The 13,930-nt window shown below is 58.3% G+C and overlaps 1 protein-coding gene across 4 annotated transcripts in view; it reads left to right on the top strand.

The window, feature by feature from the left end:
* The first annotated feature begins 206 nt into the window (after window positions 1-206).
* The window catches only part of AK1 (adenylate kinase 1), a 41,472-nt gene continuing 27,748 nt past the window's right edge, over window positions 207-13,930 (top strand). Inside the window, exons 1-9 of one of the 4 annotated variants that reach the window (XM_077835965.1) lie at window positions 207-290; window positions 4,598-4,885; window positions 5,545-5,731; window positions 6,086-6,247; window positions 7,216-7,388; window positions 9,248-9,361; window positions 10,307-10,498; window positions 10,918-11,008; window positions 13,546-13,625. In XM_077835965.1, coding sequence (XP_077692091.1) covers window positions 5,548-5,731; window positions 6,086-6,247; window positions 7,216-7,388; window positions 9,248-9,361; window positions 10,307-10,498; window positions 10,918-11,008; window positions 13,546-13,625 — 996 coding nt within the window. In that variant the 5' untranslated portion in view covers window positions 207-290; window positions 4,598-4,885; window positions 5,545-5,547. Of the gene's footprint in view, window positions 291-4,597; window positions 4,886-5,544; window positions 5,732-6,085; window positions 6,248-7,215; window positions 7,389-9,247; window positions 9,362-10,306; window positions 10,499-10,917; window positions 11,009-13,037; window positions 13,313-13,545; window positions 13,626-13,930 lie in introns of those variants that run through there. The other 3 variants (XM_077835964.1, XM_077835966.1, XM_077835967.1) reach the window with 3 other exon arrangements.

A 13,930-nucleotide genomic window follows, 5' to 3' on the forward strand; every position in this document is an offset into this window, starting at 1 on the left:
TGAGCCTGCAGCCACAGCCCCCAACCCCGGGCCGCCACCCCCCAGATCCTAGAGCTCCGGCCCCACAGCCTGCAGCTCCCAGCCCCGCTCCCCCAAGACCCTCGCTGCAGCCCGGTGCCCAGGAGGGGAGGGGGCGCCTGTCACAGCCTCAGGCGCAGGGGAGGAGGGAGGACGCGGCTCCTCCTGCCCCAGCCCGCGGGAGGAGCCGGGCCGGCGCTGCGGGCTGCAGCATGACCACGGCGGAGGCGAAGGACTATCTCCAGCGGGGAGCGATCCCGCAGCTCTTCGAGGTGAGGGGCGGGGGCGCCGGGGGCAGGGGACGGGCCCTGGGAGCTGGGGGGCTGCGCCCCGCTCTGCGCTGGGAGATCCCAGGGAGGGGACGGGGGTCCCAGGCTCTCCCGGTCCCGGGGGCAGCTCCAGCCCTCTCTGCGCAGAGAGCCCCGGGTACCCCAGACTCCAGCCCCGGTAACCCCTCCCCTCCCCAGCTCCATGCCCCGTGTACCCCTCCCGTATACCCCGTGCCCCTGCCTTGCCCTCCCCTTCACCAGCCCTCACACGGTACCCCTGCCACCCTCCCGCTATCCCTCCCCTCATACCCCTGTGCCCTGCCTGCCACCCTCCCCTCACACCCCCGTCTCCTGCCACCCTCCTGCTATCCCTCCCCTCACACCCCCCGTCCCCTGCCACCCTCCTGCTATCCCTCCTCTCACACCCCCCGTCCCCTGCCACCCTCCTGCTATCCCTCCCCTCACACCCCCCGTCCCCTGCCACCCTCCTGCTATCCCTCCCCTCATACCCCTGTGCCCTGCCTGCCACCCTCCCCTCACACCCCCGTCTCCTGCCACCCTCCTGCTATCCCTCCCCTCACACCCCCTGTCCCCTGCCACCCTCCCGCTATCCCTCCCCTCATACCCCTGTGCCCTGCCTGCCACCCTCCCCTCACACCCCCGTCTCCTGCCACCCTCCTGCTATCCCTCCCCTCACACCCCCCGTCCCCTGCCACCCTCCTGCTATCCCTCCTCTCACACCCCCCGTCCCCTGCCACCCTCCTGCTATCCCTCCCCTCACACCCCCCGTCCCCTGCCACCCTCCTGCTATCCCTCCCCTCATACCCCTGTGCCCTGCCTGCCACCCTCCCCTCACACCCCCGTCTCCTGCCACCCTCCTGCTATCCCTCCCCTCACACCCCCCGTCCCCTGCCACCCTCCTGCTATCCCTCCCCTCACACCCCCCGTCCCCTGTCACCCTCCTGCTATCCCTCCCCTCACACCCCCCGTCCCCTGCCACCCTCCTGCTATCCCTCCCCTCACACCCCCCGTCCCCTGCCACCCTCCTGCTATCCCTCCCCTCACACCCCCCGTCCCCTGCCACCCTCCTGCTATCCCTCCCCTCACACCCCCCGTCCCCTGCCACCCTCCTGCTATCCCTCCCCTCACACCCCCCGTCCCCTGCCACCCTCCTGCTATCCCTCCCCTCACACCCCCATACCCTGCCACCCTCCTGCTATCCCTCCCCTCACACCCCCCGTCCCCTGTCACCCTCCTGCTATCCCTCCCCTCACACCCCTGTCCCCTGCCTGCCACCCTCCTGCTATCCCTCCCCTCACACCCCCATACCCTGCCACCCTCCTGCTATCCCTCCCCTCACACCCCCCGTCCCCTGCCACCCTCCTGCTATCCCTCCCCTCACACCCCCCGTCCCCTGCCACCCTCCTGCTATCCCTCCCCTCACACCCCCCGTCCCCTGCCACCCTCCTGCTATCCCTCCCCTCACACCCCCCGTCCCCTGCCACCCTCCCGCTATCCCTCCCCTCATACCCCTGTCCCCTGCCTGCCACCCTCCCCTCACACCCCCGTCTCCTGCCACCCTCCTGCTATCCCTCCCCTCACACCCCCCGTCCCCTGCCACCCTCCTGCTATCCCTCCCCTCATACCCCTGTCCCCTGCCACCCTCCCGCTATCCTTCCCCTCACACCCCTGTCCCCTGCCTGCCACCCTCCTGCTATCCCTCCCCTCATACCCCTGTCCCCTGCCACCCTCCTGCTATCCCTCCCCTCACACCCCTGTCCCCTGCCTGCCACCCTCCTGCTATCCCTCCCCTCATACCCCTGTCCCCTGCCACCCTCCTGCTATCCCTCCCCTCACACCCCCATCCCCTGCCACCCTCCTGCTATCCCTCCCCTCATACCCCTGTCCCCTGCCACCCTCCCGCTATCCCTCCCCTCATACCCCTGTCCCCTGCCTGCCACCCTCCCCTCCCCTCACACCCCCGTCTCCTGCCACCCTCCTGCTATCCCTCCCCTCACACCCCCCGTCCCCTGCCACCCTCCTGCTATCCCTCCCCTCACACCCCCATCCCCTGCCACCCTCCTGCTATCCCTCCCCTCATACCCCTGTCCCCTGCCTGCCACCCTCCCCTCCACCTCCCCTCACACACCCCGTCCCCTGTCACCCTCCCGCTATCCCTCCCCTTATACCCCCTCCCCTGTCTCCTGCCACCCTCCTGCTATCCCTCCCCTCATACCCCCCATCCCCTGCCACCCTCCTGCTATCCCTCCCCTCACACACCTCGTCCCCTGCCACCCTCCCGCTATCCCTCCCCTCATAAACCTGTCCCCTGCCTACCACCCTCCCCTCCACCTTCCCTCAAACCCCCATCCCCTGCCACCCTCCTGCTATCCCTCCCCTCATACCCTTGTCCCCTGCCTGCCACCCTCCCCTCCAGCTCCCCTCACACACACCGTCCCCTGCCACCCTCCCGCTATCCCTCCCCTTATACCCCTGTCCCCTGACTGCCACCGTCCCCTCCACCTCCCCTCACACACCCCGTCTCCTGCCACCCTCCAGCTATCCCTCCCCTCCTACCTCTGTCCGCCACCCTCCCCTCCACCTCCCCTCACAACCCCTTTCCTCTGCCCCTTCCCCTCACACCCCCTGTCCCCTGCCACCATCCATCTACATCCCTCCCCTCCACCTGCTCTCACACCCCCTGTCCCCTGCCACCCTCTCCTATACCTCCCCTCACAGCCCCTGTCCCCTGCCACCGTCCATCTACATCCCTCCCCTCCACCTCCCTTCATACCTCAAGGCCTCCAACAGCCTCATACTACTCCCCTCCCCTCATATACCATGCCCTCCAGCAGCACCCCTAGTCCCTTCTCCCCTCATATCCCTGGGCCCCTTCCCTGTTCTCTCTCTCACCGTGTGCCCTCTCCCCTCTCTCCCTTTTTACCAGCAAGAGTGACCCTGTAGAAAAACATTCAGTCCAAGCCATGTACGAGTGCAGCACCCCCGCCGCCCCCCACAAACATGGCTCTCAGTGCAAGGGCGTGAAGGGGCGGGGGTCTCCTGACCCTGGAGCTCCCGTGCAGGAGCCCCCGAGTGCCCTTTCCGGCTCTATCATTGATGCTCCATGGCCTTGGGTGAGTCCCTTCCCCTCTCTGAGCCTGGCTCCCAGCGTATAGGGACTTCCAGAGGGAAAATCCCAGGCCCTAACGGGCCCTTGAATGCACAGAGAGCCTCCAGAGCGGGTGGCTGGAGGCTGAAGCCAGACAAATCTAGAGGAGAAATAAGGCACCATTATGTTAACAGTGAGGGTGATTAACCATAGGAACAACCTACCAGGCCAGTGGTGGGTTCTCCGTCTGGTGAGGTTTTCAAGACAAGACTGGACACCTTCCTGGAAGATGTGCTTTGGTTATTGGGCACAATAAAGGGGTAACTGGCTGAGCTTCTCTGGCCTGGCTCCTACAGGAGGGAAGTCAGACTGGGTGATTAATGATCTCTCTGGCCCTAACATTTGCGACTCTAAAATCTTTGCCGAGCTCTTGGCGATTGCCTGAAGACAAGAGCTAAGGATTTATTATTCTCCAATGGCAGAAGACACTTCCGGACGGGGTCCATAGCAACATGCAAATCTCTGTCTCCCAGCCTGGAGCACTCACCGCTCCCAGGCCTATGCTCTCTCATGCAACGGTGCTTTGAAGCAGCTGCTTTGAAAGGAGCCATGGCACTCATATCCCCTGCAGTTGCCTTTGATCCTACCAGGTGCACCCCTCTCCCCCCAACACAGGCTGTTTGTTCCCGTGGCTGGGCTGGAGCGTTCGTGCTCCCCGCCCCCGCCCCACATTTTGTTCTTAGCTGCTTCGAGTGGTTTGAGGCGCTTGCGGCTTCTCATCATGGCTGTTAGCAAACACTGATGTGGAAATGAGCGAGCTGTCACTCATTAATATAACAAGTGAGCAACATTGCCAGCAGCGCCAGCCCCAGTGGGAATCAAAGCAGGTGATCTTCCCACCTGCACAATAGTCCCCCTGGACTTTGCTGCCGTTGGGCCACAGGGCTGTAGGAGACCCTGTGGTCATGTGGCTCAGAGACGGCACTTGTCTCTCATTCTTGCTCCTTGGTTACCCCCGGGAACGTCATGCAGTGGTGTTGCAGGGCTAGCAGCCCTTGATACCACACACTGAGAGAGACACAGGTGAGCTGAGGGGTTGGAGCAGGGGAATCCAGACACCTGGGTTCTCTTCCCTACCTCTTCTATTGGCCCTTTGCCTCCTTAGGCAAGCCAGGTCACTTCTCTATGCTTCTCTCTGTAGGTACCTGCCTCAGCAGGCTGATAAGAGGATTTGTTAGTGAATATTTGCAGAGTGCTTTAAGGATCCCTGCTCCGCTAAGCACTGATAAACTAGGGCTGGATTCCACCACCGTCACTCACACCAAGTAGAATCTTATTCCACTGTTCTCCTGAGTTCCTTCCATGGCGTGAGTGGCAGAATCTGACCCACAGCCAACGTGCTGGAGCTGTGTCTCTGGGCTGGCGGTGGAGGCGATACAGTCATGTCTCTGTGCTCGGAGGCTGTGCGCTAGCATGGAGAATATGGCAGGTGAGTCATGGCTCAGTTCAGCGGGCCCCGCACGACCGTGCTTTGCGAGAGCAGGTGCTGTAACAGTGGAGGCTACACGGTGCTGGCTGCCAGCAAGCAGAGGGAACGTGGTGTACCAGTGCTGGAGAGAGGGGCCTGGACGCTGAGCTGTGATAGCACCTTTCCTCAGGGTGGGCCAGTATCACTAGCTCTGTGTGACAGGCTGGATCAGCCCTATGGTCCAGCGAGCCCAGTGTCAGGTATTTGCAGCCATCACTACCAAAGGCTTCAGAGGAAGGTGGCCCCTCACCCCTGAGCACAGCCAGGCCTTGCTCACTGTCTCCTTGGACTGCAGCATATGCAGATGTCAAGCACAGTAAAACCACGGCACCCACCAGTGTAATGAAAGCGTGAGTCTCTGAGCATAAACACGTGCCAGGACTTGGGCTATGGTGTCCTGCTAGGCTCCTGGAGGGACAAGCGCCTCCCTCATCTCCATCCTTCCTCCTAGTACACCAGAACCATGAAGCTCTCCAACAAGAACAGGCAGAGGTGATTCCGGCACTCCACAGATTTCATTGCTGCCCCTGCTCTGCAGAATCTCACCCCGCAATTCTCCCTCTCTTTTCCCTGCTGTCTCTCACCCCACCTTGTCTGACCTGTGTCTGCTTCCTTCCCAGAGCATGCTAACAGGCTTGATGTATTACCACCCTGAGGACCCCATTGACTACCTGGAGCGTTGCTTGCAGAAGGTCCGGGAGCTGGGTGGTCCCGAGAAGGTGCAATGGGACACTTTCATTGGCCAGGAGCGCCGGACCTTACCCCCCATCAATGGCGGGCAAGGGAAGAAACCCATTTTCTGGACAGGTGAGCTGTATCTTGAACTGGTGTCTGTTCAGAGTGAGGGGGGATCAGGGGCAGGACTGCTCGTGGGCAAACTTTCTCGGGGGCCTGAGTACGTGCAAATGCACACAGATCCCAGTGCACATGCGTGAGCACGTCTGCCCATGGGTTGGCACAGGCTTGTGTGCACCTGCACATGCCCGGACACATACCTGTTGCTCAGCTGCATGCATACCTTAGCAGGCTCATCCATGTGTTCACACCTATATCCCTATGTGCCACTCAGGTCAGCTCCTCAGTGTATCAGCACTGCAACCACCTGAGTGGGCCGTGTGCAGTCCACTGCAGCTGATGCATTGCCCCTGCTTTCTCCTACAGACCCCCTTGCAGGGCCATACCGCCGGTATGGGTGCCTGCCGCCCATCCAGAGCCAGTTCTCCATCGAGAGTGACTCAGACATGACAGAGTCCACTGGACTGATCCAGGAGTATGACGTCTTCAACCCCAGTAGACCCCGCCCCAAAATCATCTTTGTGATTGGTGAGAAACTTGCTTTCCTGCAGCTGTGGGATGAGCTGTGCAGTTTGGGTAATCCCTCTGGGGAGAGGCGGAAGAATAAGTGAGCATGGGAGAGCGAGAGGGAGGGGAGAAGAGAGGCAGAGGAAGGATGGGGAGATAGAGATGAGAGACAAATGAAGAAACATCCTGTAATCTCCAGCGGTTTCCCTATTAGACAGCCACATACTAAGGAAGAGGACAATTTGCAAGCCTCAGTTTCCACATCTGTAAAATGGGCATAATGCTGTGCTGCTTTGCTGGGGGCTGGAAAGGATTCATTCATAAATATGTGTTAAACACTTTGAGATCCTGGAATGGGAGGCGCTGGAGAAGGATCATTATTCCCCTAAGGATGGCTTCTTTTCCTCTGTTTCCCCACCATTCCTGATGAGTTTGGAGGGCGTTTGGTTGTTGTCTCCATTATATATGTTGTTGCTAGCATAGCTATTTTGGGGGAAATGGCCTCTTACCCCTTTAATGTCTGCAGCCAGCTTGTCCCCACACTTACATCAGTGAAACTCCACTGGTTTCCTCCTGATTTACACTAGAGTAGGTGAGAGAAGAACCAGGCCTTAGTATTCAATGGTGGGAACTCAGCTGCCTTATCAGAGGCTCCTTCATCAGTTCAGTGAAGAAACCCAAAGCTGGTTAATCCCATATTGGGGAATTGACCCTGGCACCTCTGTGTTGAATGCGCATGCTGCAGACAACAGAAACAGGTGCTTGATAAATCCCATGAGTATCTGGGGAACCAGGAGTAGAACCCGTGTTCTCTTGCTCGAAGAACACAGCAATTACCACTTGAGCTTTTCCTGAGCTGCTAGTAGGTAACTTACTTGCACACATGTACCCCTTGGGGAGAACCTTGGCAGGGCAAGGAAAGAGCCTCTTGGCCAAGGCTTGGGGATGCTCAGGCATGGATGCCTCTTTGACCCTCTCTTGCTTGGCAGGGGGCCCTGGCAGTGGGAAGGGCACTCAGAGCACCAAGATGGCCTCCCACTTCGGCTTCGTCTGCATCTTGGTGGGTGAGATCCTGCGCAACCAGCTGATCCACCATGCCACCAGCGACAGGAAGTGGGAGCTGATCGCCAAGATAATCGCCAATGGGGAACTGGCCCCACCAGTGAGTCACGGCCAGAGCTTTCTATCACTCCTTCAACGCAGCCTGAGGGGGCATCCATCCAGCCCGCAACAGACTCCCTGCCTTCTGCACTCATGGTCCTGAGGCCTCTTCTGGCAGCCTCTGTCTGGTCAACAGGACCCTGCCGGCTTGGGGCAGATGTTTCATGGCCCCACAGCCTGCTTGGAGAGGCACCAGGGAAATATTTTCCATGCTCTGCCCTCCCACTTTTGCTGAGTTCATGTCAGTGGCTGCTCCCAGTGCTGGGACCTGGGACACAACACTTTCATGGTGGGGAGTCCTGTCTCCCATCGATCCGGAGCTGGTAATAGCACCCTTGGTGATGTCCACAAGATAGCAAAACAGTAGCCTGTTTCGGCCACCCAGTGTCTCTGTTGGGTCTTGTTTGGATATATCCTCAGGAAAGGTGGTAGCAGGTCAGCCCTGGGGGCCCAAGTATTGAGCTATCCACGGGCTAGCAGCTGTGCAAGCTTCCCATGCTACCCAGCCAGGCTGCTTCTCTCTAAGGTCAAGAGGGGAGTGTGACCCGTGATGCCTAGGGCAGCCTCACTGGAAATGCCAAGGTCAGGGCAGGCTGCAAAGGGAGAGCAGATACTCCCAAGCCTGGGCGGTAACACTGAAGTCAAACTCCCTAACCAGTCACAAACTGCTTCTGATCTCTCCCACTGGTTATCAAGAAGCAAAAAAGAAATCACACAACCCCCTTTATTGCATTCCCATTCTTTGGCTCCCAGTCAACACCTAGGTCCAGTACAATGAGAAGTTATTTAAAAAACTCTGCTCACATATACAAAATGTCACAGCCACGTTACCAGGTCAGTATAGGTTTGGATCTTACCCAAAATACCACGCTGCCAGCCAATCCTTTGGTGTCTAAAACTAAAGGTTTATTATAAAGAAAAAAGAAAGAATAAGGAGAGAGATGTTAAATGGTAAAACAGTCACATACGTACAAAGACTTCAAAATCCATCAGGTTCCTCGCAGTATTGGTGAGTTTGCTGGCTTGAAAGTCCCTCTGGAACACATCCACAGCTTGGATGGGTCATTCAGTCCTTTGTTCAGAGCTTCGTTTGTAGGAAGGTTACTCCAGAGGTAAGAAGCAGGACTGAAGACAAGAAGCAGGACTGAAGACAAAATGGAGAAGATGCAGCTGCCTTTTATAGTCTTTTGCCATGTGGCCTGTGCTTCCTTTGTTCCAAATACAAGCTGCCCAGCACATGGCCTGGAAGCCTTAGAGTTCTGTCCACAGACATGCCCTTGCTGAGTCATAAGGTGTAGCCCTTGAACCTTTCAATGGGTTCACTGTACGGTTGATGTTCCTTGGTGAACCATCAAGCAGGCCCAGAAGCATGGCACAAGTTTTAAATACAGACATACATACATATCTATAACTCCTAATACAAAGGTGATACAAACAAGATTATCATACTTGCCAAATTATAACATTTTTGCAGATACTTGACATGGCATATCTGGCACAACTCATTGCAATTTTACAATATTGGTGTTCATAATATCCTAACGTGCCCCCCAAATTCCATACAGCGTCACAGGGAGTTACGGAACCATAGCCCAGTCAGGTGTCTCTGCTGAGCCTGCCAACAAGGGGACAATTAGTGTCAATTACAATGGTGGGTTTTGTGCTCTCAACACTGTTCCATCAGGAACCGGACTGAGACCCACCAAACTCATGTCCCATAGGCCATCTGGCAGCCACCAACTGGGAATGACTTTTGGGTTCCTTCTGAGCCGGGCTGGGTTCAGCCCAGTGGCCTGTAGGTGAGAGGCTCAGTCTCCATCCCCCATTACGAGCCCCTCGAGAGGTCTCTTTGCCTTGCAGGAAACTACCATTGAGGAGCTGAAGCAGCAGTTCATTAAGCAGCAAGACGCCAAAGGCTTCGTGGTGGATGGGTTCCCCCGGGAGATAGGACAGGCCTTCACCTTCGAGGAGCAGGTGAGGTGCAGCTGTGGAAAAACAAAGGGACTTTACAAGCCTTTGCTGTCCATCCTGGGCTGCCCCTTTCCCTGTGCCCTCATCAGGCACCAGCTCCCTGGGGTGTTCTCTGAAGGTGTGTCCCTCTCCTGGCACCCTGTGCCCCGGGCCTCTCCGAAGAGCATCCCCTCACCTGGCACTATATTCCTTGGACATGCTGCTTTGTCCTTTCCTTTCTCTGGTTATTGCATGTTGGCCGAGCCCCTCCGTGCTGCCCCCTCCCCCCCCGGCCTCAGGACGTGTGCCCCAGCTCCAGGCTCTGCTCTCTGAGGACACAGGGCACGGCTTGGCAAAACCCAACTACACAGAGGACAAAGACCGTTGCTCGCGGTGACCCTTTGCTGGCCAAAGGCAGGTGCATGGCTCAGTTTCCCCCTCCTCTCCTAAGACACACACCTGCCCTGGGTGCCAGCCTGGGTGCCCTGGAGCTGCCACGGTAGTGCCGCTCCTCTCCGAGGGCATGTCAGGCGCCCGCTGTTATTCCCGCACTGCTGGAGGACGATGGGAGCCCGGCCAGCCCTACAGAGGGAGGAGTAACATCTGCGCTCAGGGTCCCAGATGGGATCATGATCGACTCACTTCAGCCCAAGGGTCCTGGGAATGCCTGGACCCTTCTAGTCCCTGAGGGACAGGGCCACACTGATTCAGGGATGCCACGGGGCTCTTCAGACCCCTCTGTGGGATGGCAGGACTCATTGGAGACCTGCAGCTCCTCTGTGGAAGGGGGGCGTGTTGATGTGGAGGGGCTGGCAGCCATTAGAGTCCTTTGCTGATGGGGTCTCAGCTCCCAAGGAGCCCTGAAATCCTCAGAGCCCCTGTCAGGCCTATCAAGGACTCCCCAGAGCCCCCTGTAGGGAAGGGATCACCACTGTATTGCCTCTGAGTGCTTGTCTCTCTCACTGGCAGATCGGCTCCCCAGACCTGGTGGTTTTCTTGGCCTGCTCCAACCAATGTCTCCGGCAGCGTCTGGAGAAACGGGCGCAGGAGCAGGGCCGGCCGGACGATAATGCCCACGCCATTGACCGGAGGGTGGAGACCTTCAAGCAGAACATCTCGCTGATTGTGAAATATTATCAGGAAAAGAGCATCATCGTCCGGGTAAGGCTCCGTTGGGGCAGCCTGCGCCTGGATTGGGACACAGCCTTTCCCACTGAAGCTGGTCTAGTTAGTAGTCCCAGATACCAACACTTGCACAGATCCAAGCCCTGGGTCTTGATGTCCTGGTTACCAGCTTGATTTAGAGTCCTGACACATACTGGGTCCAGGTCTCTGGTACTGATCACAAAGGGTAAGCATGGGACATGCTCACAGGTGGCCTGGTCCAGGACCCTGGCACTGACCTGCCTAATGTGCACTATGGCCCTGAGGTCTCGTTCTTCTGAGATGCAGGTGGGATTCACTGTGGGGGAGTCCTGAACCCCAGCGTGGAGTGGAGTTCCTGGTCTCCCTTCCCCCACCACACCCCTCCCCCACCCCCAGAACCTGGCTGATGGCTGTCTCGGTCTTCCCTCTTTCAGTTTGACGCAGACAGAGAGGAGGACGATGTATTTGGTGACATCAGCGCCATGGTTCAGGAGCGGCTCTTCCCGCATGGCATCGATACAGCAGGTGAGAGCACAGCCCCTTAGGTGCACTCAGGACAACTGGCCAAGGAAACTGGGCTGCTTCCGGGCAACAGACCCCTGGGAGTTGTAACTCCATGTCCAGATGGGACCCCCCCGGCCTGCTCTGCACAGGGCGAGCCCCTTACGGCCGGCTTTCGGAATCTGAAGTAAATCTGGGGTCTCCCATCCCCTCCTGCTTGTGCAAGAGCCATGGCATAGCTAGCGGGGGAGGCGACGGAGGTGCTCCGGCAGTGATGCACCCCAGAGTCTTTGTTCCCTTCACGGGAGTCCCTGCAACTTGGAGGCAGCTCCAGCCCTTGGATTGCGTGAGCCCCACAAAGCTGGTGCGCTCCTCCCCCTGCCCCACCTGTCTCCCTGCCTCGCTGGTGCTCTGCAGTCCGGCTTGTGTTGCTGATTTGTCTGGGGTTCGCCCAGTGGCATCATGAGAGAGGTGGGTGGGAGACTTGACCGCTGACTTCTGCACGGGCCAGGGAGCAGCACTCAGCTGAGCTCAGGGCATCCAGCTGTCCGGGTGATCCCCAAAACCCTCTAGTCCCTAGGGAATCAGCGCAGCCTAATGGTTAGAGCCAGGACGTGGGAGACGAGAGGGCTGACTCTGTACCTGGCCCTGCCATCAACTTTGTGTGACACTGGGCAGTTCCCCTCACCTCTCTGCTTTCCCCAGTCTGTACAATGGTGAGAATAATACAGACCCAGCCCACCAGGGACTGCGAGGGCTCATTAATGAGAAGGTTTTTTTTAAAGGCACAAAGATACCTTGAGCACCCAACCGCCATTGAAAATCAATGAGACGTGGGCACCTCAGTGTCGTTTGTAAGCCTCCCCCTTGGTGCAAAGTGCTTTGATATTCCCAGGTGAGAAGGGCAGTGTCGTTGTTCTGGTCCCTGCGTGCAGTACGAGGGAAGAGAAGGGAGTGTCTATCTACCCGCTGGAGGAACAGTGACTGGCAGAGACCATCTGCCCTCGGAAGCCCCCACCGCACTGTCCACCATGGCCGAGCGGGGCCGGGTCACCGGGGTGACATTCTCATCTTGGGGCAGGCTCCATCCTTGTGGAAGCCTCCCCCACCGTTCTCTGGGGCATATCACCACGCCAGGCGAGGGCTCTGCAGATTTCGCTGCCCTCTGCTTTCGGGGCGTCTCCGCTGGGAGCCGGAAGGGGAGTCCATTTCCAGAGACAATGGGGAAGAGTCGCCTAAAGCAGCAGAGATCCCCGGGATGCTTTTAACCCATTCCAAGACATGCCTCATCCTGTGGGAAACAGGAACCCGAATACCCCGTCCCCAGGCTCATTCCGAGCTCCTGACCTCACCTTGGTGTCTGGCAGGAACAAACCAGCAGGGATGAGCCCATCTCTGCACCAGGCAACACAGAACCCCAGGGTGATTTTTGCATGAGGCTGGCATGGAGGGCATTGCACCCGCACAAGTGCCAGTGGAGGGATGGAGGGAAGCAGCTTGTGCCTCCTCTCTGCATAGGCTGCTGGGGTCCAGGCAGCTCATAGCACAGGCTAGGGCAGCCCCAAGGCTGGCAGACTCTCTCATTCACAGTGCCCCCCGCCATCCAACCCACTAACCAAACACACAGCTGTTCCCCTAGAGTCTGAAAATCTCCCCAAAGACCCCACTTCCTGTAGCTACCCAGGAGACACTACTGCCAAGTGCAAAGCACCTTAGAACATGGGGTAAGCCATACTACCTCAATAGGGAGACTGAGGCACGGAGGCATCATGTGACTTGCCCAAGGTCACATTGCAAGCCAATGGCAGTCCAGAATAGACCTCAGAGCTCTTGACGCCCAGGCTGGTGTGCTGCCCACTGGGCCATGCTGTCTGCAGTACATAGTCTGTGCATCTCTGCCTCCTCCTGGACAGTTTGGAAAGGATCTATTAATGTGGCACCCCCCCTCCCCCCCCAGGCATCTACCCTGCAGGGGCTTCCAGCTCCTCTCTGATTCTTCCACCATCATTCCCACTGTTCTAGCTTGCTGACGATGCCCATGTGCCCACACACACACACTATGCACGGACCCTGGGCTAATCTCACAGCGACATTGAGCTCATCCCCACCCACGCCTTTAATATCTGCGGCAGGCAGCCACTGTTGCTCTGCAGGGCCCTATTGATCAGCCCTTCAAATCTCCCACTCACTGTGCAGTGTAGCCTTTTGCAAAGCAATCCTAAGAGGGTGCCAGAGCTCAGAGGTCCCTGGGTCCCTGCAGCAGCAGTCTGATCCTGGAACAGATTGGCACAGCTGGCTCCGATGACCCTGAGAGGAACATGGAAATGCGTGTGTAGTGGGTGGAAGGAGCCAGGGATGGGATGGGGGTTTCCTAAGGTACAGAGGGTTAGTTATGGCTCTGATAGACAACTGCACTTACGGATGCTGATCTGACAAGACTTCAAACCCGTCCCATTGCTAGCACTCCCCCTGTGTCCCCCTGTCACCCCCTCACCCCCACCCCCTGAACCCTCGGGGTATTTGACATGGCTTCCTGGTGACTGTTTATCTCTCTGGCTTAGGGTCTCCGCAGTTGGCTCTGTTAGACTCGCCTTATGGTGCAGACAGAGAACATCCTCAGGAGGAAGATGAGGAAGGACAGGTAAGGCCGCAGTGACGCTCCCCAGGCCCCAGCTAGGAGCCTAAGGGAGATGCCATTGGAATTTCCAGGCCCGGGATTGGAAATTAACAAAACTTCCTCTTGAAGGGTCAAAAACAGGAACCAGGGACGCTCCCGTGGGCCTGTGGAAACATACTGCAGAGTCCACATGCTGGAGCCATCAGCAGCCAGTGGGCTGAGGTCAGGAACAGCCGCAGCACAGAGCAGGGAACAGAGAATGCAGGGTGGGCGGTGAGCACCCGGAGAACGCCAGGGGAGGAGAGAGTGGAGCAGGTAGAGGAGGGAAA

Source organism: Eretmochelys imbricata, chromosome 16 (genome assembly GCF_965152235.1).
Source record: "Eretmochelys imbricata isolate rEreImb1 chromosome 16, rEreImb1.hap1, whole genome shotgun sequence".
Classification (NCBI taxonomy): domain Eukaryota; kingdom Metazoa; phylum Chordata; order Testudines; family Cheloniidae; genus Eretmochelys; species Eretmochelys imbricata.